We start from the raw sequence: 16468 nt of genomic DNA on the forward strand, positions 1-16468 counted from the left end.
AAAATTCCCTGCTAACTGACCTGCTTCCTCCTCTAATCGAGAGCTCATCGGGATTAAGGAGCTGCTTACCTCTGAATATCTAGTGCCCAGTAGGTATTCAGACATTTGGTGGCCTGAATGACCATTTCAACTTGGACTTGGATCTCAGACACCTACTTCTATAATCAGGTAGGAGCTGGACTTGACCACCTTGGTCAAATGAGGAGGCTGCTGGCCACCCACATATTGGCCAGGATAAAAATCTTTACCCAGAAAGACGGTCTCACCTGAGAAATTCAGGCCCCTTTTTACTTTGGGAGAAAGAAGCAGCGTTAGCTTCAGGGCAAAGAGAGGGGGGTAGATTTTCTGCCCCCCCAAGACAAAGGATGTGACCAAGTACATAATGAAGACTTGCTGTCTCTTAGCAAAGGGCCAGCTGAGAAGCAAGAATCCAGAGGCGGGTCTGGCAAAGGAGATAAGGAGACTGGCCTGGTGGGAGAATCCAGAAGGGACCCAACTACTTCCCGGACAGAGAAAGGCTGATTCTCAGTACACGATTCCCTGCTGGGATGCTCAGGCAGTCCTCAGTTAACCCAGCAATTATGCTCGCAGGTATATATCTAACAGATAGGGGCACACAGGTTCACCAAAAGACTTGTGCAAAAATGTTTATAGAGCACTATTTGCAAGAGCCAAAAAATGGCAACTACTCAAATCTCATCAACAGAATTCTGGATGGTCATATAATGGACTCACATACAATGAGAGTCAACTACAACTACACCCAGAATTATGCAAGAATCTCACAATGAGGAGTGAAGGAAGCCAGATCCAAGGATATACCGTAAGACTCTTTTACATAAAGTTCAAATGCAGGCACATGAACCTATGGTATTAGAGATCAGAATAATGGTTATCTTGGGGTAGAGTAGACAGCGGGAGGGAAGGGGTATCTGTGTGCTGGGTACATGGGGGCTGTAAGTGTGTGGTATTCATCGAGCTGCACACGTACTGGGCCCTTTTCTCTACACTTTTTATTCTTTAATACAGCAGGTCTCGGAACAGAGACTGTCTGGCCTGAGGAGCAAAACCTCCACTGATTTGGGCAGGGGAGGCCTTTCCCTCCCTCCCTCTCCTCCACCATCCTCCAATGCTTTGCAGAACTATGTAGTTTCTGGGCCTAGAAACTCACAGCTCCTCATGAGCAATGGCTTCCTCATGTGGCAAGGGAGGTAAGGGCACCTGCACTGGGTAACCTAGGAACAGAGTGCCATGTGAGGAGGTGGGAAGGGAGACTGGAGGTTTGAGACCTGATCCCCAGGCACAAGCTAACGGCGATGTAGGACAGACTCTCTGCTGCCGTGCCAGGAGGGCAGCCTCCCAGGCTCAAAGCCCCAGTTCCCATCTGTTCCTCGGAGGCAGATTTAGGAAGCACTGTGGAATCCCCCAGGGCTGGGGAGGCAGACAACCGGGTTCAAATCCTCGCCTTACCGCTGACTGCCCCAGTGACCTCTCACTGAGTTCCTTCACCTCATTCTTACAGCTAAGTGGAAGTTATCACCAACTGCTTTGCGAGGCAGTCATAAGCTAAAAAAATTACTAACATTAGACTGTAAGCATCCCAAGGGCCAGGACTTGGACTCATTGCTTTAGCTGCAATTCTAGAACAATTCTAGCAATTCTAGAACAGCACCTGATGCATACAGATGCTAAATATGTTTACTAAAAGAATGAAATGTAAACAGAGGGCATAGCCTGGAGTAGGGGCTCCAAAATAAATGGCAATTTTTACACTAAAAGCTGAAATAAAACCATCTTGATGTTCACTCATGCTCAGATTCATTACTGATGGGTAGGCCACTATAGATCACTCACTTTTAATCATCTAATCATCAACTGATACTATGCAAGCTCTCTCCTTCCACCTATTATCTGCTTCCGGATCACACTCGAAGGAAGGTGTACCCCAGTAGCAGTGTGGTCCCTAACTTGGAGGCTGCAGCCTGTCTATGGCCTGTTAGGGACCAGGCCAGAGCTCCACCCTGCCTCCCATGGAAAAACTGTCTTCCATAAAACTTAGGAAGGGGGGTGTGCACAGCAGGAGGTCAATGGTGGGCAAGCATCGCCTGTATTTACAGCCACTTCCAATCACTTCCTCTTGCACCCCACCCCCACCTTCCATGGAAAAACTGTCTTTCATGAAACCGGTCCCTGGTACCAAAAAGGTTGGGGACCACTGTGTACACCTAGGTAGTAAAAATGCCATGGTAGCAAAAAAAATGCCATGGAACTTGGGAGTCAGAAACTTCCAATCAAATTCTAGCTGATCACGGCAACGATGACTTTGGTGAAGCCACATCTCTTGGGTTTCATCTGTAAAAAGGGCCAACCTTCACAAGGTTGTCATAATGCATGCAAATACCTCCTGGGCATCCTATTAAGTACCAGGTCCTGGGCATATACCAAGAGGTCAAAGTCACGTCTGTGATCCTCAAAGAAACTCATGAGCTGTTTAGCCTAGTGAATTGGATCCATTAAGCTGTGCCTCTGTTTCTCTGCCTTTAAAAGCTCTGGCAGGGCTAGGTTATAGGGTTTCTGAAGTTCCAAGTCTGAGATTAAGAGCTCAAATTGCTTAATATTTACCTTACCTGCTTCAAGGGAATGTTAGGAGGATAAAGCAAGCTCTGAGTTGTAGAAGGGCTTTGAAGAGGAAGATGCACATATAAACAAGGTATTAATTACATCAGATAATTTCTTTGAGCTTGACATCATAGACACCCCTGATATTCATAACCCGGGGGCAAACAACAGTGCAAATTGTTTCTTAGCAATATGAAAACTGCTGTCTGCTTGGCCAGACCTGAGATTTTGTACCTGCAGGACAATGCTTTCAACACGGCTGGATGCAGGCTGGGGCTCCCAAGTTTTGAAGATGGGGAAATAGGCGAAGTGTGGGGAGGCAGAAAAGTGTCAGCAGCTGAAGACCAAGAGAAGAAATACCAATGTTTTTTGTTGGGAAATCCCACCTTAATGGGACCAATTGGGCCCAGAAACTCGCTTTTACTTAACAAAGAAAGCAGCACCTTGTCTGGGGAAGCCTACTGTAAGAACCAATTATGTAGCAAGGTGAGTGAGGCACACTAACCCACTCTGTTTTATAAACCAGGTGTCCTCCTGGCGCAAACCCACCCTTTTCACAACCATAAAGCAGACATCTGAGAAAGCTGAATTTCCTCAAAAGGTTTAAATACCTGATGTCATCGGGAGGTACTCACCAACCCAACCATGAAATCGAAAACCTGATCACTGCTTCCCTCCAACAGCCTCAAGCCTAGAGAAGTGACAGCTAATCTGACATTTCTTGCTTCAGTAACAAAGATAAGGCACAAACAACACTCAAAGCCATAGGCTGCTTTTGGAGCCTGTAAGTCAGAGAACTTGACAATGAGGTGTGGGGGGGGCTAGATTTGGCAGAGGTCTGGTTAGCAATAAAGCTTCCTCAGGGAGCCGGAATTGGATTTGGGGCCCTGCCCGAGTTAACATTTTTACAGGTTGGCTGAGTTGCAGTTTGTTAGCCAGCCAGTAATAAACCCATACGCAGGAATTTAAAGTTTATGAGGCATGGCCTCTTAATGCCTTCTCCTCGGCTCCCTACAGCCAAGGGTTTAAGGAGCCTGGCCTAGCCCACTAGCCTGGGTGTTAATTGTTTTGTCAATCTGCAGAGCTATTTGGGAAAAGAATTTTTTTTTTTTTTTTAAAGAAAAGGCTTCCACAGACTCCAAGCCCCTTTTGGAGACACAAAGGAGAGCCATTCTGTCACCTAGGAATGGATACCCCCGCATTTGCGCTGTGGGAATTTGTACCTGGAGTGAGGGCTATGCTGATGGAGGCATTAGGAAAATGCCAGGTGGCAAAAGGGTTCTCAGTGTTTTGAAATCCCGGTAAAGTATAGATCCTACCCCCACATTCACCCACGCTCTGAAAAACGCATGCACAAGTTCTTAAACAATTTCAGTTTAAGGGTGCTCTGGAACTCCAACGAAGGGTCCAGGTTACACTCCTGTTTAAGAACTTAGGTTTGATCCTGCGGAGGAACCCCCATTGTTCTCTCCACCTGAAGGGAAGGAGCCCCCCCACCAGCCGGCAGCTGCCTGGGTCCCATAACACCCTGGTTCTCCTCACCAAAGTGACCTCCACTCTCAAGTTTTTGAACTGGGGGTGGGGGGAGAGTTGGGGGAGTAACTGGGAGATCAAAAACGTGCTTTGATCTCCCATCCACCGCCCCCATTGCCCAAGGCCTGCCGGCTGGGGACACTCCCCCCGCCCCCCAGTGACCTAGCATCCCAGTCCCAAGACGCTGGGGGGGGGGCAGGAGTGTCCCCCGTACAAGATGGCCCCAGGCCAGGTGTGCCAGGGCACAGTTTCCAGGCAGGCAGGGGCGCAGGCCCTCCGGGAAGGGCAGGGTTAAGAGTGCATTCCAGCTGCCGGGGAAGGGGCGGGGGAGGGGAGCGCGGAGAAGAGAAACAGACCCGGTCTGTCGGAGACACAAAGCACGGTTCACAAAGGGGCCCGAGAGGGGCGAAGGGGGCTGCCCGGGGCACGGCTCATCCCCACACCTGCGCGGGGGTTGGGGGAAGAATGTGGACCGCGCATTCCTGTGCTGGGGCCAGCGGGGAGCGCTGCCCACGTCGGGGCTGGGTGGGGGGCTCAGCTTCCCGGCACCCCAAAGGAAGGGGTCAAGGTAAGCAGCGGGAGGGGCCAGACGTCAAAGGGCGCTACGGTGTACGGACTTCTCCATCAGCGCCCGCCCCCCGCCCCGCCAATCCCAGCCCCCTAAACGCTTTCTGCGCCTCCCGAGGACCTGAGGTGGCGCCAGAAGTCCCCCGCCCCGGCCTGAACACCCCTCACGCGGGCCACACCGGAGCGGACCACGTGGGCCCCCGCCCCGTGGCTCACCCGGGCCGGCTACTGGAGGGTCTCACCTTTCCCCAGTGCCTGGCCGGGCTCCAGCTCCGCGCCTCCCGCCTCCAAGGTCACTTCAGCCTTCCCGAAGCCCTCCCGGCTCGGCTCGGAGGCCGCGCACGGCAGCCAGCAAACCTGCGCCTGAGGGCGGAGGGGGAAAGAGGGAGGTCGGGTCACAGGGGTGCCCGCCCCTGCACACCCCATCCTGGGAAGTCCTCACGGGGCCACCAGGACTACACTGGCCCGGAGGAGCCCAGCCCCGCGCTCTCCCCGACGCCACCGCCCCGTGCGGACCCCGCCCGCCCTCCAGGGAGCAGTCCCGACCCGGTAAGGGGTGGACAGTGGAGTACCTGGAGTAGCAGGAGGAGGGACGCGACAGGCCCACTGGGGAGCCCCATGGCTGGAGAGAGAGGAGCGAAGAAGCGGGCGCGACGGCTAGCTAGTGCTCCGCTAAGCTCTGCGCGCCCCTTTGAGCACCGCGGCTCGCGGGCACCAGCGGGAAGAGGCCAGGTGAGCGCAGGTAGGTGCTGATTGGTCCAGGGCCACGAGGTCCCGCCCCCTCGCAGGTGGGGCCGCGGTTGGAGCGGTGCGGTCACCCGCGAAGCCCCTCCTGTCCTCCCTGATGCCCGCCCGCGTTCTCCCGGCTCTTCGGAAGCTGCTCCCCGCAGGATCCCAGTCCCTGTCTCGCAGGTTCTGGGTTCGAGGGGGAAAAAAACCCCACCCCTGTCCTCAGCCTCCGCAGGTCGGGAAGAGAAACGTATGGTTTGCCTTGCAGCTACAGCGGAAAAAAGCGGAGCGCATCTGAACCCGACTGAAAACAGAGGCTCCGCATTCATGCTCCCCTGAGGCGCCCTCTTACCCCAAAGCTTTGATCCATCCCACACCTGGCGACAGCGGGGCCGCCCTCTGCCTCTTTCCCCACCTCCCGTGCCAGCCCGCGGTGAGGATCCGGGGTTGAAAACTGGCAGTGAGGTCCCAAGGGACCCCCTTACAGAATCTGAAACAACTTGCCTGAGAATCATGACTTCCCTTTCACAGGTTAGGAGGGAAGTTCCCATAGTTTGGAAGCTGTAGTGGCGCCAGAGGGTGCGAGGTAGGGGGTGGTTATTAGCCCCATAATCTCCAACGCCCCTCCCCCCAAATATAAATAACCCTTTCTCAACTATGTAAATAAAGGCAATTTTTTAAAATGCAGTTGCTTTTATTTGTCTGAAATACTGCATAGACTCCAAGTAAAAACTGCTTGCCGTGCAAAGCAGCCTTCAGTGATTCTCCCTTGCTAAACAGCTCTCCTACACCCTTCCTGGGAGATAAGCGCGGGGCTGGGATTCATTCCCTCTACGCTAGACATGAAGCGCTTTCCTCTTTGCAGCACACAAGTGGGCCCTGCGCACAGAAACGGTCCTGAGACTCAAATGCTCCACCCTGCATGCCCCTTCCCCACTGAGCTGAGCTTCCCGGGCCAGTCCCACTCCCTTGCCCCCTTCTCCTGCTGCCTGGAGAACCCCAGGATGACGCCTCCTCGGCCTCGCCCTCCCCAACTCAGATTTGCGGAGGTTGAGGGGGGGATTAGAGTTTTAAATAATAGATTCAAATGGTAACCTACTCGTTCTCACCGCCAGGCCTGTGGCTCAGCGGGGGACTTCTTGCGCTGGCCATGGGAGTATTTCTCATGCCCAGCAGAGCTCTGGGTTCAAACCCGGGTCCCACCACTCACTCACTAGCTCTGAAGGCTCTGGCGAGTGAAATAACCCCTCTGGGCCTCAGTTCTGTGTCTGTCACCTGGGGTTATTAAGACACCTACCCACTAAAGCTGTGGTCCCCAGGCTGCGGACTAGTACCAGTCCCTGGCCTGTTAGGAACCGGGCCACACAACCGGAGGTGAGTGGGGGTTGAAGCTTCATCTGTATTTACAGCTGCTCCCCATCGCTGGCATCACGGCCTGAGCTCCACCTCCTGTCAGATCAGTGGCGGCATTAGGTTCTCATAGGAGCAGGAACCCTACTGTAAACTGTGCATGCGAGGGATCTAGCTTGCGCACTCCTGAGAATCCAATGCCTGATGCTCTGAGGTGGAGCTGAGGCAGTGATGCTAGTGCTGGGGAGCGGCTGCAAATACAGATTATCATTAGCAGAGAAGTTTGCACAATAAATGTAATGTGCCTGAATCATCCTGAAACCATCCTCCCTCAGACCCTCCCCCCCATCCGTGGAAAAAGTGTCTTCTATGAAATCGGTCCCTGATGCCAAAAAGGTTGGGGACCGCTGCTCTAAAGTACCAGGATTAAATGAATTAGAACATGTAGGCGAGGATTAAATAAATTCACACATTCAAAACGCTCAACTCAGTACCTGGCGCAGAGCAAGTGCCCGAGCGTTGCCTGGTGTTATTGCTCTCGGATCCGGCTCATTTGGCCGCCTCCGCCTGGAGAGCCGTTTCTCTCCTCCCTGGCACCCCCACGTCCCCCGACTAAGCGAGTGAGAAGCGTTGTAATCCTTCAATTTCACGGCTGAGGGTAAAGCGAGCAGTCGGCGGCAGGCATCGCGGGAGCGCTCGCTTACCGGGCGGGGGCGGGGGCCCCCCGCAGCCGGGGCTGGGGGTGCAGGAGCCGCCCCGCGCCGCCCGCCTCGCCCCCCGCAGGGCGCGCTCTCCGTGCCCGAGGGGAGGCTAGGTGCCCGCGCTGCGGCGGGGCGGACTGGCGCGGGCCCCTCGCGGGGGCCAGGCGCCTCCAGGTGCCCCCCGCCCGCCCGGAGCCAGACGCAGCCATTAGGCGGACGGCTGAACACGAACACGAACGAGTCTCGGGATACAGGCCCTAATTAAGTAAACACCGGCTGGAGGGCTGTTGAGCGCGCTCATTTCCGCCTCCTTCCCGGGCACTCAGCGTTCCGGGCGGGGGCGGAGACCCGAGGGGAGAAATTGAGAGTCAGCTCTTCCGCCCGCGACTCGGACCGCACCGCTGCCTTCCCCTTAGCTCCTCCAGTCGCTCCTTCGCGCATTCATTCATTCAACAGATACGTGCTGGCAGCCTGCTCCGTGCCAAACACTGAGGGTGCGACACTGAACAAAACAGACAAGCATCCTTGCACCCTTGGATTTGCCACCCCAGAGTGTGGAGGGCAGAGGAAAGTAAAGAAAAATAAGTAGGCCGGCGCGGTGGCTCACGCCTGTAATCCTAGCACTCTGAGAAGCCGAGGCGGGAGGATCGCTCGAGGTCAGGAGTTCGAGACCAGCCTGAGCAAGAGAGAGACACCCCCCCCCAATCTCTACTAAAAAATAGAAAGAAATTATCTGGACAACTAAAAATGTATAGACAAAAATTAGCCGGGCATGGTGGTGCATGCCTGTAGTCCCAGCTACTCGGGAGGCTGAGGCAGGAGGATCACTTGAACCCAGGAGTTTGAGGTTGCTGTGAGCTAGGCTGATGCCACGGCACTCTAGCCAAGGCAAAAGAGCGAGACTCTGTCTCAAAAAAAAAAAAGAAAGAAAGAAATAAGTAAAAACATAACACGTGAGATGGCAATGTGTGCCCTGAACTGACCCCACCCTCTTTGGGACTTCGCCTGCAATCACACCCCTGCTTGGCTTCCCTCTCTTCTTTATCCTGCTTCTCCCACTCCTTTTCCAGTTCCTCCTGGGAGTACTTCCTTAATAAGTCACTTCAGACACATGAATCCCTGTCTCGGGATTGGTTTCTCGGCTTCCCGCTGCAGGTAGAGCAAGCTTGCGGTTGGGCGGAGATCAGAACTTCCATTTGGGGTGTGGTCAGAGGTGCCTACTAATGGCACACTGAGGAGGCTGTGGCGGTGTACACCAGTTCAGGGGAGATATTTATTTGTCACAGTGGGAAAGTATCAACTCTGGGGCACCCTGTGGAGAAAGACTTGCTCAGGTAGAACCCTGGGCCGCTGGGCCTTCTTCACAGTCAGAACGTTCACACTGTGTCGTGTCCTCCACCTACACAGGCTGTGACTCTTCCACTCTTTTTGCTCTTTCCAAAAGAACTGCACCCTCCCGCGGCTTCTGGTCTGCGTTTCACATTTAAACACCTGCTGCTGCACCACACGTTCCCGAGTATCTGCCTCACGCTCCACGGCCTCTTTCCTCCCTGCTCAGAAGCGCCTTGGAGTTGGCGATCAGGACTGCCAGACTCTCTCCAGACTTCCCCACGGCACCCAAACGGGAAATGCCCATGGCACTGAAGTTGGGGTCCAGGGACCTGAGTGTGAATCCTCCCTCTGAAAATGACTGCCTGGGTGGCCTGGGGTGAGTTACTTAAGCCCTCTAAGCACTCTGGAGCTAGTGATTCCCACTTGATGGGTGATGGTGAGGTTGTCCCAGCCTGAACTCCTGACCTTCCCCACAAACATGCCCTCTTTCCCTCTCAGCCACAGCCACCTGCATCCCTCCAGGGGCTGAGGCTGAGCCATCTTTCACTCTGCTCCTGCTGGCCTCCCTGCAGTTCCCCAGCACCAGGGGAGGGGGGCCTCAGGCCTTCGCACTTGCTCTTCCTTCTGCCTGGATCGCTCTTCCCCAGACATCCGCCTGCTCCTCTCCCCGACTTCCTGCAGGGTTCCGCTCAGATGTGGCTCCCCAGAGGCCCCCCCAACCACCCTGCATAGACAGCCCGCTCCCATCGCCCTCTTTCCCCCCTCTCCCTGCTTTAGTTTTTTCATAGCACTTATCCTACCTTGATTTATTAGTACATGTATAATTTTTTTTGAGAGGCAACATACAGTAATGATTAAAAGCAAGGACTCTGGAGTCACACTGCCTGGCTTTGAATCCTGAATCCAGCTCTTCTTAACCGTGAGAACTTGGGCAAGTGATTTTCAACCCCTTGTGCCTCAGTTTTCTCATCTGTAAAATGGGAATAAACACAATAATACCTTCCTGATTGGCTCAGAGTTAATATTTGTAAAACACTTTAGGAGAAAGTAAACATAAGAGATCATCAAATTGTATTTATTGTTCCCCTCCTCTCATCGAGTGGATTCTCTGTGAGAGGCAGGGATTTTTGTCTCTTTTGTTCCTGTCTGTATTCCCAGTGCACAGAACAGCCCAGCATAAAACAGATACTCAAATACTTATTGAATGAGTGAAACCAACAAGATGATAACTGTTAAGCATCTGGCGGGTGCAAGCTGCACGGTAGAAGGAAAATCAATGTTGGTTCCCCGGCCCACCTCACAGAGCTGATGTGAGATCCTATCCATAATACAAGGGAAGGCGTTTTGGAAAGTGTCATACAAATCATACAAGTCATAATAAAATGAACTGCTAGCATTTTCTGATGACTCACTGGATACCAGACTCTGTGCTAAGCACTTTCATGCATAATCTCATTCTAATCCTCACAACTCTACAAAGTAGTTCATATTATTCCTATTTTATAGATAAGGAAACTGAGGTTAAGTCCCTTGCCCAAGGTTACACAGCCAGGGCAGAGGCAAAGCCACAGGCTAGCCCAATTCTATCTCACTCCAAAACTCACCGCCTGACTTAGTTGCCAACCTGCCATCCGTAAAGATTTGCTGGAAGAATCATTGTGGGGAACAAGTCTTTGGTATATTTGGAAGAATTCCACAATGTCCGATCCTTTCTCTAAGAACCTCTCAAAATAAACATATTTGCCTTTGGTCCAAGGTTAAACTCTAGGTCCTCAAAGAAACATTTAGAAAGAGCTTTTCTTCCCATTTTTGGTAGTAAAATTCCCAGAGCTTCACTCTCGTGGAGCACACTTACAGGGACGTGTCCCAAAGACAGCGGGTGATTTCCAGCCCTATTTCTAGGAAGTCGCCTTAAAACTGGGTGAGGCCCTATTTCCTGGCACCCTCTACCCAGTGCTCTGCACAAATGACTCCACAATTTTACCTCTTTGTGTCTGTTCCTGAACTCCCTGAGACTCTCCTTTTTGCCCGGTGATGTCACTGGCCAGCTATTGCCAAGTGTCACTTCTAAATCCTTAAAGGTGTTGAGGCAGCCTGTCCCGGAGGAGAAACCTGATCCGCATATCTTCCGTTTCCCTGAATCTTGGGTGGGGCTGTGCCGCCTTCAGCCCGTCAGCGTGTCAGCGTGCTGGCGAAGTTTTGCAAAGGCCTGAGCTGTCAGTTTCCAGAGCTCAGAAGCCGAGCATTTATGTCTGTGTGTACGTTGAGGCCAAGGAATCGATTAATCAATAAGCACTCACGACGCCCTGAATCCCAGTAGTTAGCTGAGGTCTAGAGTCTCTGAGAACTTTAGGGCCAAAAAGGACCTTAGAGAAAATAATAATAATAATAACAAAATAATAATAACCTCCCCACAGAGCCATTCTTCATCCTTTCCCTGAAAGGCCAAGGTGACCCCTGCAGACTGTGCTTCCCAGGCTTTCTTGAGAGATGCCTTCCTGCAGGGCTCAGCCAAGGGGAGGCACTCCTGGGAGGCTGGGGGTAGAGGACAAAGGAAGAAGCCAGAGTCCTTCTCCGCCTTCAGTAGTGTCCTGGAAGTGGCTGTGTCTTGTCTGCAGCTCCAGCTCCTGCGTGGGTCTGCCAGGTGACCCCAGACTCTGGGCTCCAGTAATACTACATTTCTTCCCTTCTTCTTGCTAAGGAATAGATGACTTGATGCTGCCTAATGTCTGAGTGGCATCCCTGTCCCCTGTTTGGCTTCTCAGCCTCTCCATTACCTCTGCATTAAATTCCTTCTGGTTTAAATATTCTGGTTTTTGTCTTCCTGATTGGACCCTGATATAAAATAGTTAAAACTTACGCAGTACTTCCTATGTGCCAGACACTGTTCTATGTGCATTATGCAAATTAGCTTATTTAATTCTACCATCAGAGGAACGATCACATTTTACAGAGGGGAAAACTGAGGCACAGAGGTGTTGATCAGCCCAGTGAGATCCTAAATCTGGATGCCTATCAAAAATTGCCCAGGAAGCTAAAGACAGTGTTGGATCCCATCCCGGCTCTACTGAATCGGACTCTCCAGTCTATGGGGCCCAGGAATTTGGACATTTAATAAGCTTCCCAGGTGATTCTGATGCAGCTAACCCAGCGCCCTTCCGTGGCCTGGTACTATTCGGGAAACCCTAACTTTGTTTTGGTGATGAGGACACCAAGATTTAGATCAGGAAGGTGACCTGTCTGTGGTTGCACAGCAAGCTCAGCAGCAGACAGGAATAGGGCCAAGGTCAGTGCTTTCTGTCTTTCCACCACCTTCTCATTCAAGGTCATGTGGCTGGTTCTGATGTTTGGACTTGCTCCCCCTGTGAGCTATCGGAAACCACTTCTTATTAGAAATGTTTTGGAAAATTCAGTGTATAAACAGATATGTATGCGGGATTGCTGAGTGGTTGATCAGTGTTTGGGAAAAGAAAAAGGCAGGCAGTTTTTAGTCCACTTAATCTCTTATTTTCCAGCTGTTCTGAATAACTTTAGAGAGCTTGTTAACCCTTCCCCCATACTATCTGCCCCTTACTGACTCAGTAAGACTGTGGTCTAGAGAAGAATCTCCTATTTTTTCACAGGGGTCCAAGGTGAACTGACAATTTGGGAGAATAGGATCAAAATCCAAAAAGCCCAGAATCTGAATGGATTTCAATAAATAACATCAACTCCACAAGGATCGGATTTTTCTCTTTTTTTCCCCCATTGCTGTATTCCCAGTATCAACAACAGTGCCTGGCACACAGTAGGTGCTTAATGAATATACATGGCATGAAAATATAATGATTTTGTTTTTGTATTTTGAAAACATTTTCTGTAGACTCATTCATTGATCCTCACGATGGACCGAGCAGATATCAGAGTCCCCAATTTATAGAAAAATGAAACTGAGTTCCACGAGATCAGGTGACCTGCCAGGTCACACAGCCAAGAGAGGTGTCACAAGCTCTCTCCATGAATTCTTCTCTCCCAGCAGACAGGATGAAAGCGGTGAGAAGGAACATGGGCAGAAGTATGCAGATATGAATGCAAAATAAATGACCAGAATAAATAAAATAACTTGGCAAGGATGAGGAATTCTAGTATCTCTCACTAATGGAGGAGACTGGAGGCTCATTAGTCTGTGAACCATATGAGGGCAGAGTTTAAGAGTTTAGTTCACCATTAGATTCCCAGCATTCAAGTTAGCAAACAGTAAGTGCTCAATAAATACTTATTAAATGAACAAATGGAGAATGGACATCAAAATCACATTTCTAGTGATGAAATTTTGAGTAATTTTGTTGTCTTTCTTTTTTGGCATATCTACATCTTTTTTCTACTAGTTTTCTATTTAAAAAAAAGTGTTATTTGTGAGTTAAAAATTGGTCCTTTGCATGTGGAAATGTCTGCTCCTCATTCATTTGGGAGCAAGAATACATTCATAGCATGCTACATTATAAAACGTGTTCTCGTGGTGGTTCACAGGCGGGAAGATCACTTGAGGCCATGAGTCAAGATCAGCTTGGACAACATAGCAAGACTCTGTCTTTGGGGAGAAAAAAAAAAAAAAAAGAAGCAAAGGAGTTCTCAGGGCTGCCAAACCTACAGTAAAGGTTGAATGGTAGAATATTTCTCCTACATAAAAGGGAAGGAAAGAAGGAAGAAAGGAAGGAAAAAAAAGAAATTAAAAAAACCCAAAACCCAATCTTATCTGAGCTCTAGTTTTCCAGGATGTCGAATCCAGAACCTATAGATAAAAACCAGAACAACCTCGGGGTCTCCCTTTGGACACCAGGCTGGGAAGAGAGAAGGGCCCAAACAAGAATCCAGCAACAATTCTGTCTGAGGTGCTAGCAATTCTCCTGCTTCCCAGTACCCCCTACCTCGCCACCCCCATTTGGTAGGTGCTTGCAGCCACCTTGGCTTTCACGCCCTCAGACACAATAGTTAAGGACACCAAAGCCCATTTGTCTGCCCTCCATAAAATAGTGACAGCAAGACAAAACATTACCAACAAAAGTCTTTAAAAATTTAAAAAGCTTGATAAAGTCCTCCATTCGGCATCTGCCATGGAAGGAAATGGCCTCTGGCAAGTGCCTCTGTCCCCCACCCCTACCCCATACCCCCCAAACACCTTCTTAACAGACACCGCTCCCCTCCTCCTCTTCCAGCTGCCTGCTGGAGGGCACCAGTGCCCCTGCCTGAGGAGCTGGAGGATGGGGAAGCCCCTTATAGTCACATGGGTGAAACTAATGAGTTGATGCTCTTCAAGCATTTGGAGATCAAAGCCTGAGATCTGAGGCCTTGGCAGGAATGTGGCACCTGCAGGCATGGGTGGGCCCAAGCCAAGAGGCCCCATCACTCCCGCCAGGTGCTGTGCACACTCGGGGCTGGGCCCGCCTGCCAACAGACAGGTGTGAGGGCTGGTGGGCAGGTCAGGTCCCCAAGCTGATGCTGCAGAAAGGGAAGGATGTGGAACCGTTGTAATTAAGTTAATACAGGCATTAGGGAGGGACACGGGGAAGTAAAAAACAAGGAGGAAGAAAACAAAACAACAATCACTCAATCTCACCTGACCAAATTAGCCTATGTTAGAATTTTAGCTTATTTGGCCCCAGTCTTTTTCTTATGTACAACATTTTTAAAATTTATGAAACTAGTGTCCTTTTTGTAGAATAAACAAAAAGGACATTGTGATTAAAGCAAAAATACTTCTTGATTTCTACTCAGAAACCCACTGCCATCTTTGCCTCCAAATAGGCAAAGACTCTAAAGAGGTGGTTTATGTCCTTCCTGCACTCTTAAAGTATTTTTATGTAAATGTTATAGTTCTACAACTGGCTGTTTTGAGAATTTCTGAGAATTGTCCAAGTCGACATACATGAGATTTACTCCTGTATTGCCTGTAGAATACTCCAGCACATACATGAACCACATTTGTGGGTGGTCCTGTAATACCAATAGCTGATACTTAATAGCCTTCCTTTCTACAAGAGGCTGTTCTAAGTTTTCTCTGTGTATTAACTCCTTGAATTCTTACAAGGACCTGGGAGGACAGAAGGATTAGTCAAATAAATTTCTCATCATCACACAGATGCTAAGTGGTAGAGTAGGATTGGGGACCCAACTCTGGGGTCTCTTACCCACTGTACCACCCAGCCTGCAATGGGCTTGTGTCCCAGTTTTTGATAATGCAAGCAAAGTGTCAATACTGTATCAGTTAGCGATTTTTTTTTTTTTTTGAGACAGAGTCTCACTCTGTTGCTGGGGCTAGAGTGCTGTGGCGTCAGCGTAGCTCCTGTATCAGTTAGCTATTGCTGGGTAACAAAATATCCCAAAATGTGTGGCTTAACATAATAACTAATGGTTTATTTCTCAAGGTTCTGTGGGTTGATGAGGTGGTTCTTCTCTTCTTACCTGGACTTACTTAGTGGCTGCAGTCTGCTGGTGGCCTGGCTGGATGGGAGTGAGCACCGAAGCTGCAAAGTCTCCTAAGGCCTCAGCTCAGTATCGGACAATAATCATCTCTGTTGAATTCTATTGATGAAAGCAAGTCACAAGACCAGCCCAGGTCCAAAGGCTGGGGAAATAGAGTTCACCTCTTGATGGGAGGGGCTGCAAAGAATTTGTGGCCATTTTTAATCAACTAAAGTAACCATCCTTATATAGTATATACTCCTGGTTTGTAGAGGCAGGGGTGTCTCTAGAGTGTGTACCAAGAAGTAGAATTGCTGGAAACGGACTTTTCAACTTCAGTTTTTAAATTACAAAAAGGTTTTTTTTTTGTTTGTTTGTTTTTTTGAGACAGAGTCTCACTCTGTTGCCCAGGCTAGAGTGCCCTGGCGTCAGCCTAGCTCACAGCAACCTCAAACTCCTGGGCTCAAGCAATCCTCCTGCCTCAGCCTCCCGAGTAGCTGGGACTACAGGCATGTGCCACCATCCCCGGCTAATTTTTTCTATATATATTTTTTAGTTGTCCATATAATTTCTTTCTATTTTTAGTAGAGATGGGGTCTCGCTCTTGCTCAGGCTGGTCTCGAACTCCTGACCTCGAGCGATCCACCCGCCTCGGCCTCCCAGAGTGCTAGGATTATAGGTGTGAGCCACTGTGCCTGGCTGAAAAGACTGTTCTTTCCTCATTGGCACCCTTGTAGAGAATCAGTTGGCTACAATATTAAATAGTAAGAAAGATAGCCAGCATCCTTGCCTTGTTCCTGGTTGGGGAATAGTTCTATTGTTTTACCATTAAGTAGGCTGTTTGATATGGGTCAAAGAAATATATATGTGTGTGATATTATAATATGTAAAATATGTAATATTTTAACCAGGAACAGGAATTTCCATTTAATTTTGGTTCACTAATGTTTAATCATAAATGAGTATTGAATTTTATCAGCTACTAACTTTTTCCTGTAGGTATTGAGATGGTCACATTTTTCTCCTTTAACCAGATAACCTGGTGTATTACATGAATAGATTTTCTGGTGTTAAAACGCCCTTGCATTCCTGGAATAACCAATTGCAATTATTTTTCTACTGTGAGTTCCTTTTCCACCTCCCCGTCTCAGTTCATGCCTTGGAGGGGCAATGTCATTTCCTGTCTTGGCCCCTTG

At 49.9% G+C, this 16468-nt stretch overlaps 1 protein-coding gene and 2 non-coding genes across 3 annotated transcripts in view; 2 read left to right on the plus strand and 1 right to left on the minus strand.

Moving 5' to 3' along the window:
- CDH3 (cadherin 3) overlaps positions 1-5458 on the minus strand; it is a 37099-nt gene extending 31641 nt beyond the window's left edge. The window contains exons 1-2 of the mRNA XM_045533399.1: positions 5292-5458; positions 4962-5082 (exon numbers count right to left, since the gene is read on the minus strand). Of these exons, the coding sequence (XP_045389355.1) occupies positions 4962-5082; positions 5292-5339 (169 nt within the window). The 5' untranslated portion in view covers positions 5340-5458. The remainder of the gene's footprint in view (positions 1-4961; positions 5083-5291) is intronic.
- Positions 5459-13245: 7787 nt separating this feature from the next.
- On the plus strand, positions 13246-13387 carry LOC123625524. The gene has a single exon (XR_006730531.1). It is a non-coding gene; the product is annotated as a small nucleolar RNA U109 (small nucleolar RNA).
- Positions 13388-13397: 10 nt separating this feature from the next.
- On the plus strand, positions 13398-13498 carry LOC123625525. The gene has a single exon (XR_006730532.1). It is a non-coding gene; the product is annotated as a small nucleolar RNA U109 (small nucleolar RNA).
- Positions 13499-16468: the final 2970 nt, after the last annotated feature.

This window comes from Lemur catta, chromosome 20 (genome assembly GCF_020740605.2).
Source record: "Lemur catta isolate mLemCat1 chromosome 20, mLemCat1.pri, whole genome shotgun sequence".
Taxonomy (NCBI): Eukaryota; Metazoa; Chordata; class Mammalia; order Primates; family Lemuridae; genus Lemur; species Lemur catta.